Source organism: Bubalus bubalis, chromosome X (genome assembly GCF_019923935.1).
Source record: "Bubalus bubalis isolate 160015118507 breed Murrah chromosome X, NDDB_SH_1, whole genome shotgun sequence".
In the NCBI taxonomy this organism is placed as follows: domain Eukaryota; kingdom Metazoa; phylum Chordata; class Mammalia; order Artiodactyla; family Bovidae; genus Bubalus; species Bubalus bubalis.
Window position 1 is genome coordinate 8,899,927 of NC_059181.1, and position 16,846 is coordinate 8,916,772.

The following is a 16,846-nucleotide window of genomic DNA, read 5'->3' on the forward strand; positions in this document are numbered from 1 at the left end:
CACCATTCTGTCTTCCCACTTACTCATCTGTTCTCTCATTTTTTCTGCTATTGGTTTAATCTAGTGTGTTTTTTATTTCACTCATTGTAGTTTGTCTCTATTTGTTCTTTAGATATTTTAGGTGTTTGTTAAACATTTTTTCTTTCTTCTCAGTCTTTGCCTCCATTCTTTTTCCAAGATCTTGGATCATCTTTACTGTCTGTACTCTGCATTCTTTTTCAGGTAGATTGCCTGTCTCCACTAAACATAGTTGTTGTTCTGAGATTTTATCTTGTTCCTTCATCTGGGACTTATTCCTCTGCTGGTCTCATTTTGTCTTACTTCCTGTGATTGTGATTTCCATTCTGCAGGCTGCAGGGTTGTAGTTCGTTTTTGCTTCTGCCCTCTGTTCCCTTGTGGATGAGGCCGGTCTAAGAGGCTTGTGCAGGGAATTCCCTGGTGGTCCAGTGGTTAGGAGTCCACACTTTTACTGTTGAGTGCACGTGTTCAGTTCCTGGTTAGGAAACAGATTCCACAAGCCATACAGCATGGTTAAAAAAGAAAAATTATTTAACAGGCTTGTGCAGGCTTCCTGTTAGGAGGGACTGGTTCCTGCCAACTTGTGGGCAGAGCTGAGTATTGTGTCTCTTTTACCGAATCCAAGTTTGCTCTGGTTGCTATGACAGGCCAATTAACCGAGAGATGAGGTGTTGAGGCAAGGAATACGAGTTTCTTTGGAAAGCTGGCAGACTGAGATGACAGACTAGTGTCTCCAAAAAGCCATCATATCAGGGTCTGGATGCCAGGTTCTTTTTATAGAACAGGGATGGGAGAAGGCGAGGAAGTCAAGTAAAAGTTCCATTAATCTTGCAAATATCTCCTGGAATAGACAGCCTCGTGGAGAGGATCCGTTAATTCCTTCCTGTAGCCATCCACAGGGCCTGGAACAAAGGCATTTTGGTTTAACACTCAGGCAGTGGGGCAGGGTTCCCCAAGGCAGGCCACTGTGTATGGACAGTGTCCTTTTAGTGAACAAAAGCAATGGGAAGCAAAGGTTAAAGTGGAAGAAACAGAGCCAACGTGGAGTCAGTTCTTCGCAGTAACAGTCGTGCACTGTCACCATCCATCCACAGTCTTGTAGGAAAGAGGGCCGTGACCATTCTAATTGCTTCCTGTTGCATCTTGTCAGACAGATGTCTCTGGGAATGTCTGCCATCAGTGCCGGTGTTCCAAATGTTGCTTCTTTTGTTCCTATATGGGAAGTGTCTACTTTACACCTGTACACTTAAAAAATACTCACAACCTAAAAGTTAAGAGTTATGTTCTCTTCAGTGGGAATTTTGAGGACTTAAGGCCTGACAGGCAGCTGCTCAGGTAAAGAATTTAGCAACTTTTCTGTGTATGTGAAGATGCAAGAGTCAGGGCTCATTGAAACCATTTCCTTGACATATACCTCAGGTATCTGGGGCCTATAATCCTGTATTCTCATATCCCGAGTTTCCTCAGGACTCACCATAGCAAGTGGCTGAAGTCTAATGGCTGCTAGATAGGAGATATTCTCCTTCCTGAGTGTCCTAGGGCTCACCAGCTCATGTTGGGCAGGGGGCTGCAATCGCTGATGGCTGATATGGCAGGAAACATTCCATTTCTCAGATCCTCCCCTCTTGGTCAGGAATTTAACCAATATTTGGGAGACATTTTATGATGAAATTTTGTCCCATGACACTGGGTGGCCCCTCCCAGATCAGGCAAAAATACTTAATTTGTGACCCCTTGGACTGCAGCACACCAGGCTTCCCTGTCCATCACCAACTCCCAGAGCTTGCTCAAACTCAACATCTATCAAGTCGGTAGACCCCCATCAATAATTAATGATTCTCTAGATCTGTCTAATTATGATCCAGGAGACATTTTCACTTATTGCCTCTTCCCATATCTAGAATCACACTATTACAATTATGTTATCAATGTGATATATTTCCTTTGGAGTGTGTTTCTTTGGAGGCCTGTTTGCACACTTGGTACTGTGATAGACAACTCATCTTATAAATGAGACAGGATATAAATAATACATGGAGCAACATTTACAAAGACATAATGCAGCAGGGAGACACAAAGCACAAACATTTTGGAGACAAGAAACAAAACAATGATTCATGTAACTAGTTGTAATCCAGTTGCAATAATCAGGCAACGGTTAAAAGTAAAAAAAAGATCAGACATGGAGTCACTTCTTTCCTATAAGACCTCTAGTGAGCAAGATCATGTGAAGGGGTGTGTTTAGTGGGCACCTGTGGGCTCAGACTTCATGCAGACGGTCTGCTGATGGGCAGGACTGTGTTGCCACCCCGTTAGTTGTTTGGTTTGAGGCATCCCAGCATTGGAACCTATAGGCTGTTCGGAGGGACCAGGTTTTAGTGAGGAAATGGTGGCCTGCAGGAGGGCTTACACCCATGAATACTCTCCAGAACTACCACCACCGGTGTCTTTGTCCCCACAGTGAGCCATAACCACCCCCTGTCTCAGCAGGAGATCCTCCAGTATTAGCAGGTACGTCTAGCCCAGGCTCCCACGAGGTCACTGCTTTTCCCCTGGGTCCTGGTGGTCACAAGATTTTGTGTGTCCCTACTGAGAGTGGAGTTGCTGTTTGCCCCAGTATTGTGGAATTCTTGCAGTCAAATCCCATTGGCCTTCATAGCCAGATGCTCCGGGGGCTCCTACTCCCAATGCCAGACCCCCAGGCTGGGGAGCCTGGTGTAGGCCTCCGAACTTTCACTCCTGTGGGAGAACCTCTGTGATACAGTTATTTTCATTTGTGGGTCACCCACCTGGCAGGTATGGGATTTGATTTGACCATGCTTGTGCTCATCCTACTGTCTCCTTATGACTTCTTGTTTGTCTTTGGATATAGAGTATCTTTTTGGTCGGTTCCCATGTTTTATTCTCAATGGTTATTCAGCAATTAGTTGTGATTTTGGTGTTTTCATGAGAAGAGATGAGCTCACATCCTTCTACTCTGCCATCTTGTCTCAGCCCTCAATCAGAAATGTTTGATTTTTTGTAAATATTTTTATGCCTTCTAGGTTTCGTGTTATACTTAAAAGGCCTTTCCTTACTTAGGTTTTGTGTTTCTTCATTTTGTTGTTTTTAATCCCCCTATTCCTGAAACTTACATGGTTTTTTAAAAATACACACATTTAAAGCTCTTATCCATCTGAAATTCTTTTTGGTATAAAGAATGAGCTGAAGATCCAACTTGGTTCTTGTACAGATGGCTGGCCAGTTGTCCCACACCACTTACTGCATTTTCCCATGCTGTTTTGAAATGCTTGCTTTGTTTTAAATTTCACTATCTAATTAACTCTGTTTCCTTGGCCAGAGGAATGGATTTTAACTTTACTAAGAGAATTATTTCTCCACCCACCTCTCAGCAAGCTGATACAAAATTCTTTTTCCTCAGGATCCTTTCAAGTATAGCTACCCACCACTTGTAGATGATGATTTCCAAACACCATTGTGTGAAAATGGGCCTATTGCCAGTGAGGATGAAGCTTCAAGTAAAGAAGATATAGAAAGTGATGGCAAAGATACCTTGGAAACAATTTCTAATGAAGAACAAACAACTCTTCCTAAAAAGGTAATTTTAACAAAAAAATTTGAGAGAGACAAAAGATGTGATCTCATCCCACTAGCTGGCTATGTGAATTTAGATAATTCACTAAACCTGCTGCCCTTCTATATCTTGAAATGTAAAAAGAGCAAGGATGGCACTAGCTGACTGTTAGTACCACTACAGTATATAAAAGGCTGATTCCATGCTTTGTATAAAAATTGGCAAAACACACCTTAAAAGAATCCTTTTATCCAAAAAATATTTTATCTAAAATAAAAGTAACTTAAAACGTACCCTTGATCTACCCCCTCTTTGTCACTTTTAAAGAACATTGAGTTGTTATGTTTTTATATCAGGAACTTGATAGAGATATAAATATATTCTGTGTAGAAAAGATTTTAAAATACATAAGTGAGGGGAATTCCCTGGTGGTCCAGTGGTTAGGATGCAGTGTTCTCACTGCCCAGGGCCCAGGTTTAATCCCTGGTTGGGGAATTAAGATCCCACAAGCCATGCAGTGTGGCCAAAAAAACTAAAAATAAAAAGACTCTTAAGAGAAAGACCATGTTACATTTTCTAAAGGGGCTTCTTTATATAGTAGGCACTCAAATATAGGTTAATGATCTGATTATTATATCTAAATTATATATTTAACATATAGTAAACCTAGCTTAAAGATTATAATATGGATCGAGTCACTATAATGCTTACTTTGTGACCTAATGAACTGCCTGTGTGAAACTCAATTTTTTTTATCTTTCTTCATATATATATATAATTTGTCTTTAGGGTAACATAATGGAACCTACTTCCAAAGCAGATGAGAATGAAAAAGTTGATTCCAAAATGAAAACTTTCAAGAAACCACTGAGTGTGTTTAAAGGGCCCTTATTACACATCAGGTAATGGCTGTGGATTTTATTAGCTATGCTTTTGTAACATATCTTGATTGTTTTGAGAGAACTGCAAAGTTAAAATTTCTGGACTGTTTTTGAAACTGTGGAAATATAAAATTAAGGGGTATCTGAAGACTCACGTTGGTTTTCAAACATAGTGGATATTTGTAGCTACCTTTTTATTATTTATTCTGTTGAGTTTGTTTAAAAGGCCCTTATCCCACATTAGGTAATCATGAATACTCCCATATTAACAACAAATCTGAATGACATACATTTTTCTCATTTTATTGATAGTGTTTGACTTGCTTAAGTATGAGGTTGCCAGAAGTGACACTGAAGTAGCCCTTTATTGATTTAACCTTCCAAAACTAAAGCTGAACCAGAAAAATAGGATTTCTACCAAAGCCAAATTTCAGCACATCTCTATTTTTTCTCTCCAGGGTGTTCAATCCACAAAATTTAGTATCATTTCTTTATCATTATGTAGAGACCTTTCTCACTAATGATGCTTGTGGTTGGTAAATCTATATAGCCTTATTTAACAGTGCTTTATCAACTGTCTTTGGTAACGGCCTACTGTATCATTTTCTATCCCTTTACTTGAAACCTTTCTATATAACTGTTAAAGACTCATGAACAGTAGAGCCAGACATTCTAAAGATCGAATTTGAAATTCTCTAATTGACAGTGATTTGTTGACACATATTTTGATTACTGTTATATTTGGATTTATCTTCACCATCTGCATGAGTGTGTGTGTGGCGGGTGCAGGGAGGGAAACACACGTGCCTGTTCTCCTTTCCATGGTTTTGCTTTGTCGTTTTCCCTGCTTCAGAATTTTTTTCCCCATTTTCCCCTCTACTAGTTTGCAAACTAGTTTTTTTTTTTCTTTTGGAGGCCTGTCACAACCTTATCGAGATATGGCTGGAAGAGCCAGCTAGGGAGAAAGCCAGCTCTGCAGTGCCCACCAGAAAATCACAGTGCTTCTCCTCCACAGACCCGGGGACCTAACCAGTCTCTGTCTCCCCAGACCTTTTCATGGTTTTTGTGCTGGGTACTGAGAACAATTGACAGAAACTTCCTATCTTTTCCGTGGTATATTTCACTTGGGTTTTTAAAGGAAGCCAGCAGTCATGCCAATTTATGTCTTGTCCAAAGCTAGGCACAGCTCTCCAGGGAGAGCTTTTAACAATGTGTGTTCTCTACATGAATAAATATCCGATATGCAGACATTCCTGATATAAAATGAGTCTGTTTATAAAGATGGAGCCCAAAGTCAAGGGCTATCTGGCGAATTCACCTTTTTATTTAAAAATCATAGTCCTTTGTACTGTTTGGAGAGGCACCTGATGCAATTTAAATTTAGCTCATGTAATTAAATTACACAATCTTTGCTTGAGTCTTTTCATTTTTATTTTAGATCGTGGGCATTACAGTGGCTAATAACAGTAAAAATTGCATTTTGAAGCTTACTGATTTTTTGACCAATTTTCCTGTAGTTCCCACAGCAAATCTTATGTTATTCTCCTTCCATGTTACTTAGAAAAAACTATATATAGTCAGGAATTATTCTGTTGCTTAAATATATCTCTGACTTTTTGGTGTATAGATATGTGCCCCATTCTAATGTTTGTAATTAGGTAAAGTTGAAGTGGCAATTTCTTCTCTGGTTCTTATCTGTCACCTGCCAAAGAGTTTCAGTAAATAAACCTTAAGACGGTGCTGGTTATGGGACTAATTCAGAATCCTCCTAATTCTCCCTTCTGTTCCTGCCTATTTTTCTTTTAGATCTTGGGGGGAAACTATAGGACTTTTCAAATAGCATGCATTCATTCAGTCAGTAAGATTAAAATACAAAATGTATTAGGTAATTGTTTTGTAATCTTCTTTGATGAAATCTCTTTATATAAATGGGCATAGCCAGATATTTTTCTTCAAGCTGATGATTAGATTTGTCATTTCTTCTGAGCAATACCAATGCCTTATGCTTTTATTACCATGTAGCCCAGCGGAAGAACTGTATTTTGGAAGTACAGACTCAGGAGAGAAGAAAGCTTTGATAGTGTTGACAAATGTAACAAAAAACATAGTGGCATTTAAGGTAAATATCTGAGAGATAATTTATAAGTTATGTGTGGAAATTGAAAGATTGATCATTTTGAGCTTGCATGTTTTTATGATATTTTTAGGCTTGTTAAACTGCCTTTTAGCTCTGAGCTTATCTAAAATGTTCCCTTGAGGTCTGTATCTTCTATAATATGTAGTAATAGGGTACTGTCCAAAGTAGTCCCAGGGTTTAATGTTTGTTATTTAAAAAAAAAAATCATTTTTTCATTATATGAATAATAAGTAAGAATGAAAAATAAAGCTATAAAATCATAAGTGCATTTCCCCCCAAGTGTGGTATATTCTGGAGTGTATTTTATATTGGATACTAACCTGATGCTGAGCAGTAAGTATAACAGGACTGAGCCCACTATTGCCCATATGGTAGGTTTACTTCCTTAAATTATCTACTTTCTGGATGTCCTTTGATTATCTAATGTTTTTCAATTTCTAAACACTGTTGTAACATGTATTCTAATGTATGTTGTGTTTCTGAATATGAAATATTTATCCTGTTAACCACCTGAATTTAATAATTAACAGTTGGGCTCATTTTTTTAATTTAAGAGGAAGGCTCAGTGACAGTTGGACTAATGAATGTTTCTTCCCAATAAATTGAGGTGCTTTTTACCTGTTGATGGGAAAAGATACATTTTAACCAAGGTGGTTTTATAGACTTTATTAACTGGTTTTTTAAAGTCATTTTTAAACCATTTCCCCCCAAAGAGCATGAAAGTTACTGTGACTACTGTCTTTATAAACAGGTGAGAACAACTGCTCCAGAAAAGTACAGAGTCAAGCCCAGCAACAGCAGTTGTGACCCTGGTGCATCAGTTGATATAGTTGTGTCTCCCCATGGCGGTGAGTTGTCACCTGAGTGGCCGCAACAGGCTATTTATGGGGGACTTAGGGCTGGGTGATGAGTCAGCAGAGCTCGACTGGAATCTCGAAACAGGACTGTCAGCAAGTCACCTCGGCCAACTGGAAAACAAGATGGTTGAATGAGTCTTATTTAAAAAATTGAACAACTAAACTTGTTGAAACTAATGCCAGCTGAAATTGAATTTCAAACCACAAAAGTCCTCATCTTTATAGGAGAGCTGCCTGTTTTACAATAGTTCCATATTATTCTTTTTCCTTAGTGTTGTTTTCTAGAACAATGCCTAAGCCACATGCCCAGCCCTTTGTAAAGGTTCCTGTTTGTGTATTAACTTGCCCTTTTGGAATGCAGGTTTAACAGTCTCTGCCCAAGACCGTTTTCTGGTAATGGCTGCAGAAATGGAACAGACATCTGGCACGGGTCCAGCAGAATTAACTCAGTTCTGGAAGGAAGTTCCTAGAAACAAAGTGATGGAGCACAGGTATGCTTTTTGACTCATAAGCTCTCAAACTGTGATGGGAAAAAATCCCAAAGAGGGATGTGCCTACCTGGGCTAGGCAGGCATTCCTTCCTTGTTGCACTTGGCAGACACTAGGCTTACACTGTGGGCTCCGACTGCTGAAAGGCTCTAGGGTGCCCAGGTGCATGGGCCCTGGAGTGGCTCTAGGATTGCTAATAGCAGAGACTTGCTGGCAGGCCAGTGCAAGACTCTGGATGTGTCAAAAGTACAAGCACAGGTATTTCTCTTGCAGCAGTAAACCTTTGTAGGAATGCTCACCTTATGTACCAGAATGTTTGCTGCAGCATTGTTTGTACTAGTGGAAAATGAAAAAGAGCCTAAATGATCATCAGGAAAGTAACAGTGAAATACATTCGAGAATAGCCACACTAAGGCTCTGCTGCTGCTGCTAAGTCACTTCAGTCATGTCCGACCCTGTGCGACTCCATAGACGGCAGCCCACCAGGCTCCCCCGTCCCTGGGATTCTCCAGGCAAGAATTATGGAGTGGGTTGCCATTTCCTTCTCCAATGCATGAAAGTGAAGGGAAGTCGCTCAGTTGTGCCCGACTCTTCCTGACCCCATGGACTGCAGCCTACCAGGCTCCTCCACCCATGGGATTTTCCAGGCAAGAGTACTGGAGTGGGTTGCCATTGCCTTCTCTGAAGGAGTACTATGCAGTCATTCAAACGAATGTACTATGTCTATTTGCTCTGATACAGGAAGATGACATCTGATATAGTATTAGGAAAAGAAAAGAACCTACTCACAGAAAAATATGTATGACAGTTATCCTATTTAAGAGGAGAAAACCCTATGACTGTATAGGCATATTACACATGTACATCTGTGCATGCATACAAGCCTTTTACATCTTAAAAAGATGGATAGGTAAGAGAAGGTTGGTTATGGGTCTTTTTTTTCCCCAGGGTGCCCAGTTTTGCCCCCCAAGGGACAGTTGTTGGTCTTAACTGGACAGTGGGGTGCTGTGGGCATCTAGCAGGTAGACACCAGGGATGCTACTCAGTGTACAGGATACACCTCCCCCCCCACCGCTGAAGAATGGTGCAGCCCAGAATGTATTGAGGAAGCTCAGTTGAGGATAGTTAAGATGGCTACTCTGATGGCGTTTGAGTAGGACATGAAGAAATGAGAGAAAGCCACATAGATAACTGGGACAAGAGCTTTCCAGGTAGAGAGAACCACAAATGAAAAGGCTGTGTTCCTGGCCTGTGTGAGGAACAGTAAAGTCATTGGAGCCTAAATCAAGTAAGGGGGGTAGCAGGGAGCCAAATCATTCTCATAGTGAGAATTGCTGATTCTAAGAGGAGAAATCATTACCTGGTGCTGAGCAGAGCCATGAGGTGAAAGACTTACGTAAAGGGTTACTCTGGGAGGCTGTGTAGAAAATAGACTGTGGGCAGACAGAATATTAACACTTAAATAGAACCTCCTATATGCTAGTACTGGTGTAAGTGTGTTACTCATATTTATTCATTTAGTCACTAGGACAACTCTGCGTGCGTGCTTGGTCACTTCTGTCATGTCCAACTCTTTGTGACCCCTATAGACTGTAGCCCGCCAGGCTCCTCTGTCCATGGGATTCTCCAGGTAAGAATACTGGAGTGGGTTGCCATTTCCTTCTCCAGAGGGTCTTCCTGACCCAGGATTGAACCCATGTCTCTTAATGTCTCCTACACTGGCAGGCGGGTTCTTAACCACTAGTGCCACCTTGGAAAGTTAGGTATAGGTAATTATTTTTCTCACTGTGTAGATGAGAAGCTGGGAAGTCTATTCATGGCTGTGGTTGATTTAAATCTACAAAAAAAGAGGAGGTTATATAACATATGGCTGGAACAGAATGTGAGAGGACCCATACTAAGGAAGAATGTTGGGGAGGAAGTAGGACCCAGAGGAGGAGCTTGGTCACCATTGTAAAACCACAGGGAGAACACAGACCTGATGTGAAATGCCTTGGACGAGATTACCATTTTCAGGTCATTCATAGGTAAGAGAGCAAGAAAAATAAGAAAGGGTCTAGAAAGACAAGCTGTATTTCCACTAGGCTAGGTCTGACTTTTCCCCAGTGAAAGAGGATAAAAGTTATAGTTAGACCTAGCCTAGAGGAATACTTAGTGGCCAAACAAAGGAGGACAAACAGGGAGTCAGGAGGGAAACCAGTAAGTGAGCTGCGCCCTCAAAACCCAGGTTAGAGTATGTTTCATGAAGGAGCAAACTGCTACCAGTATCTGCCAAAGATGACATGTGAGTGGTGGCCACTGCTGATGACATCATAGAGGTCATTGATGACCTCACGAGGATCAGTTTAGTTGGCAGGAGTCAACTGCCAAAGAAACATAGGTGATGAGTCTCCTGAAGGTTTGGGTCTGCTGAAGGTTTGGCTCATTTAGGCAGGACCAGGGTCATCTTTAGAAGGAAGAATGTGTTAAGTTTGGGGGTTTTAGTGGGAGCTGTTTGTTTGAGCACTGTTTAAAACCACGGTAAGAACAATTTCAGAAGGAGAAGCTGACCTTACAAGGTAAATCACTGACCATGAAATTCCTGAGAAAGAAGGAACAAAACCTAAAACCCAGGTAGAGGTCAGCCTTAAGTCAAGAGGGAGAAAGGAACATAGATCCTAGATAAGGCTCATGCTGGTTGTGATGTGTTTTTAAATGGAGTATTTAGATATTTAAATCTCAAGTTATATTACAAAGAGGGCCTACTTTTGAAGTGCTTATGAAACCATACCTTAAAATTACCAGTTTTTTTTCCTAGTCTTGTTACATATGAGTTGTTTTGTTGTCTTATTTTGTCCTAATGGCTTGCTGTTCTATAACTGTCAAAAGAGAATCCATCACTTACAGAAACAGGGAGACTTGGTGGTGTAGTACTGAAGGCCAGCTGAGAGCACTGCTTCCCATGTAGAAAGGGTGGTTTCCTTCAGATCCTAAGATTGGGTGAATTCTATTGAGTACCTTATATAAAAGAAAACTTCTCATAGGTTATTGAGGACTGTGTGTAATTGTGTTCTAAGCTAGAAGATGTAGGAAAGGAAAAATAATTTCCCCTCTACCCTTCTAAGTTCTTGGCTAAGACCCACTGTATAAAGACAGATGAACAGGAGAGAAAGAGAGAAACTGGAGTTTCATAACATGGATACCTCCTGTAAATGCGGGAGAAACCGAGGAAAACTAAGTAACTCACCCAAATGGCGCAGGCCATCACCACCTCCAGCTGAAGACCAAAGCAAGCCAGTTCTGAGATGCTGTCAGGGAAAGCACGATAAACATGGGTAAGTAAGGTTATTGTGCCAAATTCCTCTCTTCTTGAGGTCCCCAAAGTATCCTGAGGTTTCTAAGCTTGCCAGGAAGTGACTTTCCTTACAGCCATCTGCTCATACCTATCTTTATGCATTTCATTTTCAATATGACATTTGAGTCATAAACCTTGATAATACAACCATGTTTCCAATTGTGTCCTGTTACAAGGGGAACAGATTCTCATTGAACTTATGCAAATAACTGTATCACCATGAAAATGAGAATATCACTAAGTGTTTCCAGATTTTGGAGGGATCAGGTATGGAAAAACATTGTCTCAATTCTGCTTACAAAGGTATAATTCACCAAATTGCAATCAATCACAGATACCTTAAGAGAAAAGGTTTTCCTTAAATCTGGAGGAAAAAACATTGTATTTCTAACCAAAAGTCATAAAAATTATAATCATTTTCATCAGCTTCATTCAATTCCATGTTATTAATTTTTGTTCTGCTTGAGTCCAGTTTTTCCATTAGTTCTGGAAATTCCTACCCAGTTCAGTTTTATAATCTTGAAGTTATCAGAAACCTGACTCCTACAGTATTTGTCAGAGTCCTTTTTGTGAGTCTCTTTGAAGGTGAAACATGTATCTCTACAAATACAATCAAGAAGGTTTAGTATTCTTATTTGACAATGTGTCTCACGTAATTTGGGGCGTCCCTGGTGGCTCGAATGGTAAAGAATCTGTCTGCGATGCGGAAGACATGGGTTTGATTCCTGGGTCAGAAAGAGTCTCTGGAAAAGGAAAGGATAACCCACTCCAGGCAAGTATTCTTGCCTGGGAAATCCCATGGAGAGAGGGGCCTGGCGGGCTACAATCCATGGGATCACAAACAGTCAGATAGGACTGAGCAACTAACACTTTCACTCACATAATTTCAGCTATCAAATAAGCCTAAGTGGTTTAATATATTTTCATAATGAGAGAAAACACATCTTTCCACAGAGGCCCTGTAGAAAATCCCAAAGTTAGAGGTCAAAAAGATTTCATTTAGAATTTGATGTGGGGAAGTTTGTCAAAAAATATCAAAAGGTTTGGACACTTGACTAAATAGAATCATAAATTATTATGGAACAATACTTACATATCCAATTAACCAAAGTGACAGTTAAATTTCAAAGGTAAATACAGATGGTCACATAGTTGTGACCAAAACTTAGCTCTTAATCTTTAAAAGACTGTTTGCTAAAGTAATCAAAGACCTGATGATAAAGATAACAACTAGAAACACAGGAAATCATTTTAATACAATCTAAAATCTTTGGTTTCTAGGCAGATTACTTAGAAAGGGTAAAGAAAAACCTTTCACAGTCTCCTAGTGGGGGCAGACCAGTAGTCTAATAAAACTGTCCTTTAACCAATAAATGAAAGAAAATTTTATGTAATTACACTATTAAGCTTATTTTTAAAACCTTTAAAACAAATTTATTCAATTTTAGCCCTCTTGACTACACAAGGTAACACTTTCTCTTCCTCTCTCTTCCCAGCTTTCTATATGCCTTTAGTTTGTCCTGTATTCTCCTACTTTCTATTCTGAAATAACTAGCTTTACTTTTACTTCTCTTGCATATGGAGTTATTACACTTATTTCTAGTATTATAATTTTCATAACTCTTAGAAACTAATTTCTAGTGAAAACAAACAAGCATTTGCAGTCTGTTACACCAGCATTCTTTAAACTGGCAAATTTATGAATATAGTTCATCATTTCTAAAAACAGATGTTTCCTCCTAGTATAGTTTTTTAACATGGCACAAGATATGACTATGTCTTACATATCCAAATATCTTTCATTCTGTACGAAGAAGCCCAAAGTAGATAAACCTACGTTTAGTAATGTTTCAGTATTTTATCTTATTTGGAAATGACCTAGATATTCAATTAATTCCCTATCATTTAACTTAGCAAAACTCTAAACTCTCAAGTAATCCAAGATATTTAGAAAACTATTTTTAAGAGCTATAAAACATCCTCAGTGCTGAAAAGCTCACCTACAAACTTTTATCCCTGTGACTTGTTAGGCCAAGTGATTTAGATAGAATTGTTCAGTCTACTCATAAAAACATCAAGGCACGGTGTCAGCCATCATCCCAAGGTGTTTTTCTTGCTGACAGATTTTGTAACAGAGCTAATATGAGCTTATTTGAGTAGTAAGTCGAGGTAGAATAAAAGTTGCATCTCTCATTGTATTCATCTTGATAACTCTGAAGATTTGCCTGTTGAATTAAACCAACCCAGCTGGGTTAAACTTAACCCAGCTTTTTATTTACCAAAAATTATCCCAGATCACGTGAACTTGAAAAAAAAAATGGGGCTTGTTTCTATATTTGAGAGTTCTAGGAATTTTTAATTTGAAAAGCACTTATTTTTCTTTATGCCAATTAAATAGAACTTTTATGAATTAGTTTTTACAGTACCATGCAGAGATAGAAAAATACCACACATTTGTTAACACATATATAAACACATGTAAACATACAGATGCAAACAGAGATCTTAAAGCTTTGGTTCTAAAATTTTAGCCCTGATTTTTGGTACAGTAACACAAAACTCACTAGCTTATAAAAGAACAGGTGAATCCAAATTGTGTTTCTGGCAGCTGGAGTAAGTTAACCTCAGGGTGCTAAGATATATTTTTTTAACTTATATATATATATGTTTTTTCATTTGTCCAGCTTCAAAATAGCTCCTTTTTTGCCTTCTGATGAGAATCATTTTCCGAAAATTTGCATTTCTAAGAGCTGGCTATCATGTCCTAAAGAAGGTGGGGACAGAAAATTTACATCACAGAGGCACTGCGAAAGTGTCTTAAGTTTTTTGCCTGGAGTTTGGGGGGTACTTTGCCTAATATCAGAGGTTTAGAGTAATTACCATATAAGTTTTTCCAAGTGCAGAACAGTTCTATTTCCAGTGTCCTGGTCTTTTACAATGCCTACAGGTATTTTGAGGTATTAATAAATAGGGCAGGTTTTCGAACTGGTTAGGATAGGTGAACACCGAATTGCTTCTAGAGCTGAATTTCTGGCTTTGTCAAGATTTGCAGGACAAAGACAGTTGCTTTTAATGCCTCAAAAAACTGGATTGCAGCCTGAATGATATCAAGGGACTGACCTGCCCATCCAACTACATTTTCTTCAATTTGCTTTATATCAGGGAGAAGATTTCCAATTAAGATGGAAATCAAATGATTTGTGTGTTCTGGAGTTTCAGGGCTTAATGCAGCATGCTTTACAAAGTTCAGATAAAGCATTCAACAAGGCCTTTCAATGCTCTCCTTTTTCTGAGTGCACAATTCCACCTTGGACCAATTCACCTTCAGGGAGAGGGTAGGGGAAGCCCTTACTATTGCTTCTGTCAGCCTCTGAATATTGGTTTATCCATTTCCTGATAATTTGGGAGGAATTGTGGTCATATTTCCCGTGTGAGTGTGCCTGTTTTCCCCAGGGGGCCATCTGGTGTATCTGATAACTACAGTATAATTGTGGATGTTAAGAACACCCCTGCACAGCCAATCAAGGTCCCTGGGAGTGGGGAACTGATCTTTTTAACTCTTCTCTATATTTGATAGATATGTTCTAAAAGTGGAGGTACAAAGAACTTTGTCATTTCATCTTGCTAAGGATGTCCCTAAGGCTGACTGCCATACTCCTTCATGTCCTCCTTTCAAGTTAGTCTTTCCCTAGATAGCAAAGAAGGTAACTGTTTAGGATGAGAGGTCTGCAACATGTTAAACACAAAAGTTTCTCCAATTCCAAAGATTCATCATTTGGCCATTGACAAGTAACATCTTATTTACTTTCAATAGCAACCCACACCAATAAGCCTTTTGATGGCTTAACCATGGATGCAAGAGGCATCCCAAAACGGGGTGCAAAGATGCAGCCCTCAAAATTCAGAAAGCTCACTTCCAGAGTTAGCCTCAGGAAGCCAAGACCTTCACTGTCACAGGTGCTAAGGACAGTGGCATGAGAAGTGTCTCCAGTTTCCCACAAGAATGTGATAATGCTTTCAGTTACAAACCTCATCTGTGACACGGGGTGGGCGCTGTAGGAACAGGACTTTTCCCGCACTAAAGGAGGCAAGGTTGCAAGGACAAGGGCCCTTTATGCCAAACTCGCACAACAGCTAGAAGGATCAGAGAAGGCTGCTTATCACTTTGTGTCTTGGATCCCCAGCCTATGCAGTTGGTCATGAGATGCATGTAGATACAAGCATCATCTAGCTGGCAACAACCAGAGAGAATACTCTCATTGGTCATAAAGCCAAGCTCTCAGGACAGAATGAAACAAAAGCAAAGTCTCGCCTGTCCTGTGGTTCTCCTTATGCCAAATACCACAAAAGACAGAGATAAAACAACGACCATCTCTGGGAGGAAAGAGGACCAGTAGAAAACAAGTCCTGAAAACAAGTCTCTACCAGAGTCATGACACCTAAGGAACTAGCTGACACGTATTTTCTCCTGCTAACCTCTATTTGGAAAAGAAGGGACAAGGTGAAATGTTTACCTTTGTCTCTCAGCTGCCACCAGAGTGAAATCCGGGAGAGAGGACTGTGGTAAGAATCTTTACCCTCTCTGGCTTCTTCCGTATTTCCAGGGTCCCAAGCGAGGATGGTGTCCTGGCAGGTCCCATGGGAGATTGCCAACCTGTAGGAGAGGAAAGAGAGTTCACCCTTTACTTTTCTAGGTTCTTGACTGAGACATCCCCCAGCCTGCATAATCGTAGACAGATGAACAGAAGAAAACAGGAGAAAAACGGAAGTTTAATAGCATGTATAACTCCTGTATACTGGAGGGATACCCAGGAAAACTGAAACTCCCTGAAGTGGCCCATGACATCACCTTAAATATCATCTCCAACTAAAGATAAAAGATGATGTTAGGGGTGAGGGACTGGGAGGTGAGCAGGACAAGCAGGGTATACACAGGTAAGGTTGTCCCACATACTTAAGTCCCTACCTTCTCCACTGATAAGAGTTTCCAGAGGTTTAGAGTCATCCTCCTCTTTCTGCTATAGAGAAGGCGACTTCTTGTGTAACTGTAAATGTCTCTCACAAAAAGGTAACTGCTATTCAGTCCATGGGGTCGCAGAGTCAAACACGACTGAGCTGAACTGATTCAGTTTCCAGAACTTTTCCTGTGTCTGCTTTTTCTTAGAGAATAACCAGCTCAAGATAAACCTTGTGCCACAGAGGCATATTTTGAGGGGGTGACAAATGCTGCTGCCCTTCAAAGATAAATACGCACTGAGCGGCTCCCTTAGGTATCTCTGGGCAGAGAAGTGAATGCTTTCCCCTCTGTGACACACACTTCTGTGTTTACTTTTTTTCACCTTATATTTTACTTTTTAAAAAATTCATTAACAGCTTCAAGAAGTTACGTTTCCCTTGGATTTTCGTAGGTTAAGATGCCATATTGTTGCGAGTTGTAAACCATCTAGTCTTACATGGAAAGATCACGCCTCTAACATGTCAGATAAAACCAGCGAAGACCTCTGCCATCAGGTAAGTGTTCTTTCTTCTGAACTAAAACAAAGTCCTTAATGTTAA

The 16,846-nt window shown here is 39.9% G+C and overlaps 1 protein-coding gene and 1 long non-coding RNA gene across 4 annotated transcripts in view; one reads left to right on the top strand and one right to left on the bottom strand.

Annotated features, from left to right (window-relative positions):
- The window catches only part of MOSPD2 (motile sperm domain containing 2), an 86,627-nt gene that overhangs the window by 66,568 nt on the left and 3,213 nt on the right, over window positions 1-16,846 (top strand). For 2 of the 3 annotated variants that reach the window (XM_006067104.4, XM_006067105.4), the window contains exons 9-14: window positions 3,440-3,616; window positions 4,382-4,494; window positions 6,496-6,592; window positions 7,362-7,458; window positions 7,829-7,958; window positions 16,699-16,801. In XM_006067104.4, coding sequence (XP_006067166.3) covers window positions 3,440-3,616; window positions 4,382-4,494; window positions 6,496-6,592; window positions 7,362-7,458; window positions 7,829-7,958; window positions 16,699-16,801 — 717 coding nt within the window. Of the gene's footprint in view, window positions 1-3,439; window positions 3,617-4,381; window positions 4,495-6,495; window positions 6,593-7,361; window positions 7,459-7,828; window positions 7,959-15,894; window positions 16,676-16,698; window positions 16,802-16,846 lie in introns of those variants that run through there. The other variant, XM_044937309.2, reaches the window with a different exon arrangement.
- LOC123331988 overlaps window positions 7,262-16,846 on the bottom strand; it is a 192,736-nt gene continuing 183,151 nt past the window's right edge. Inside the window, exons 3-5 of the long non-coding RNA XR_006548791.2 lie at window positions 15,805-15,944; window positions 11,183-11,243; window positions 7,262-7,578 (exon numbers count right to left, since the gene is read on the bottom strand). This is a non-coding gene — a long non-coding RNA (uncharacterized LOC123331988). The remainder of the gene's footprint in view (window positions 7,579-11,182; window positions 11,244-15,804; window positions 15,945-16,846) is intronic.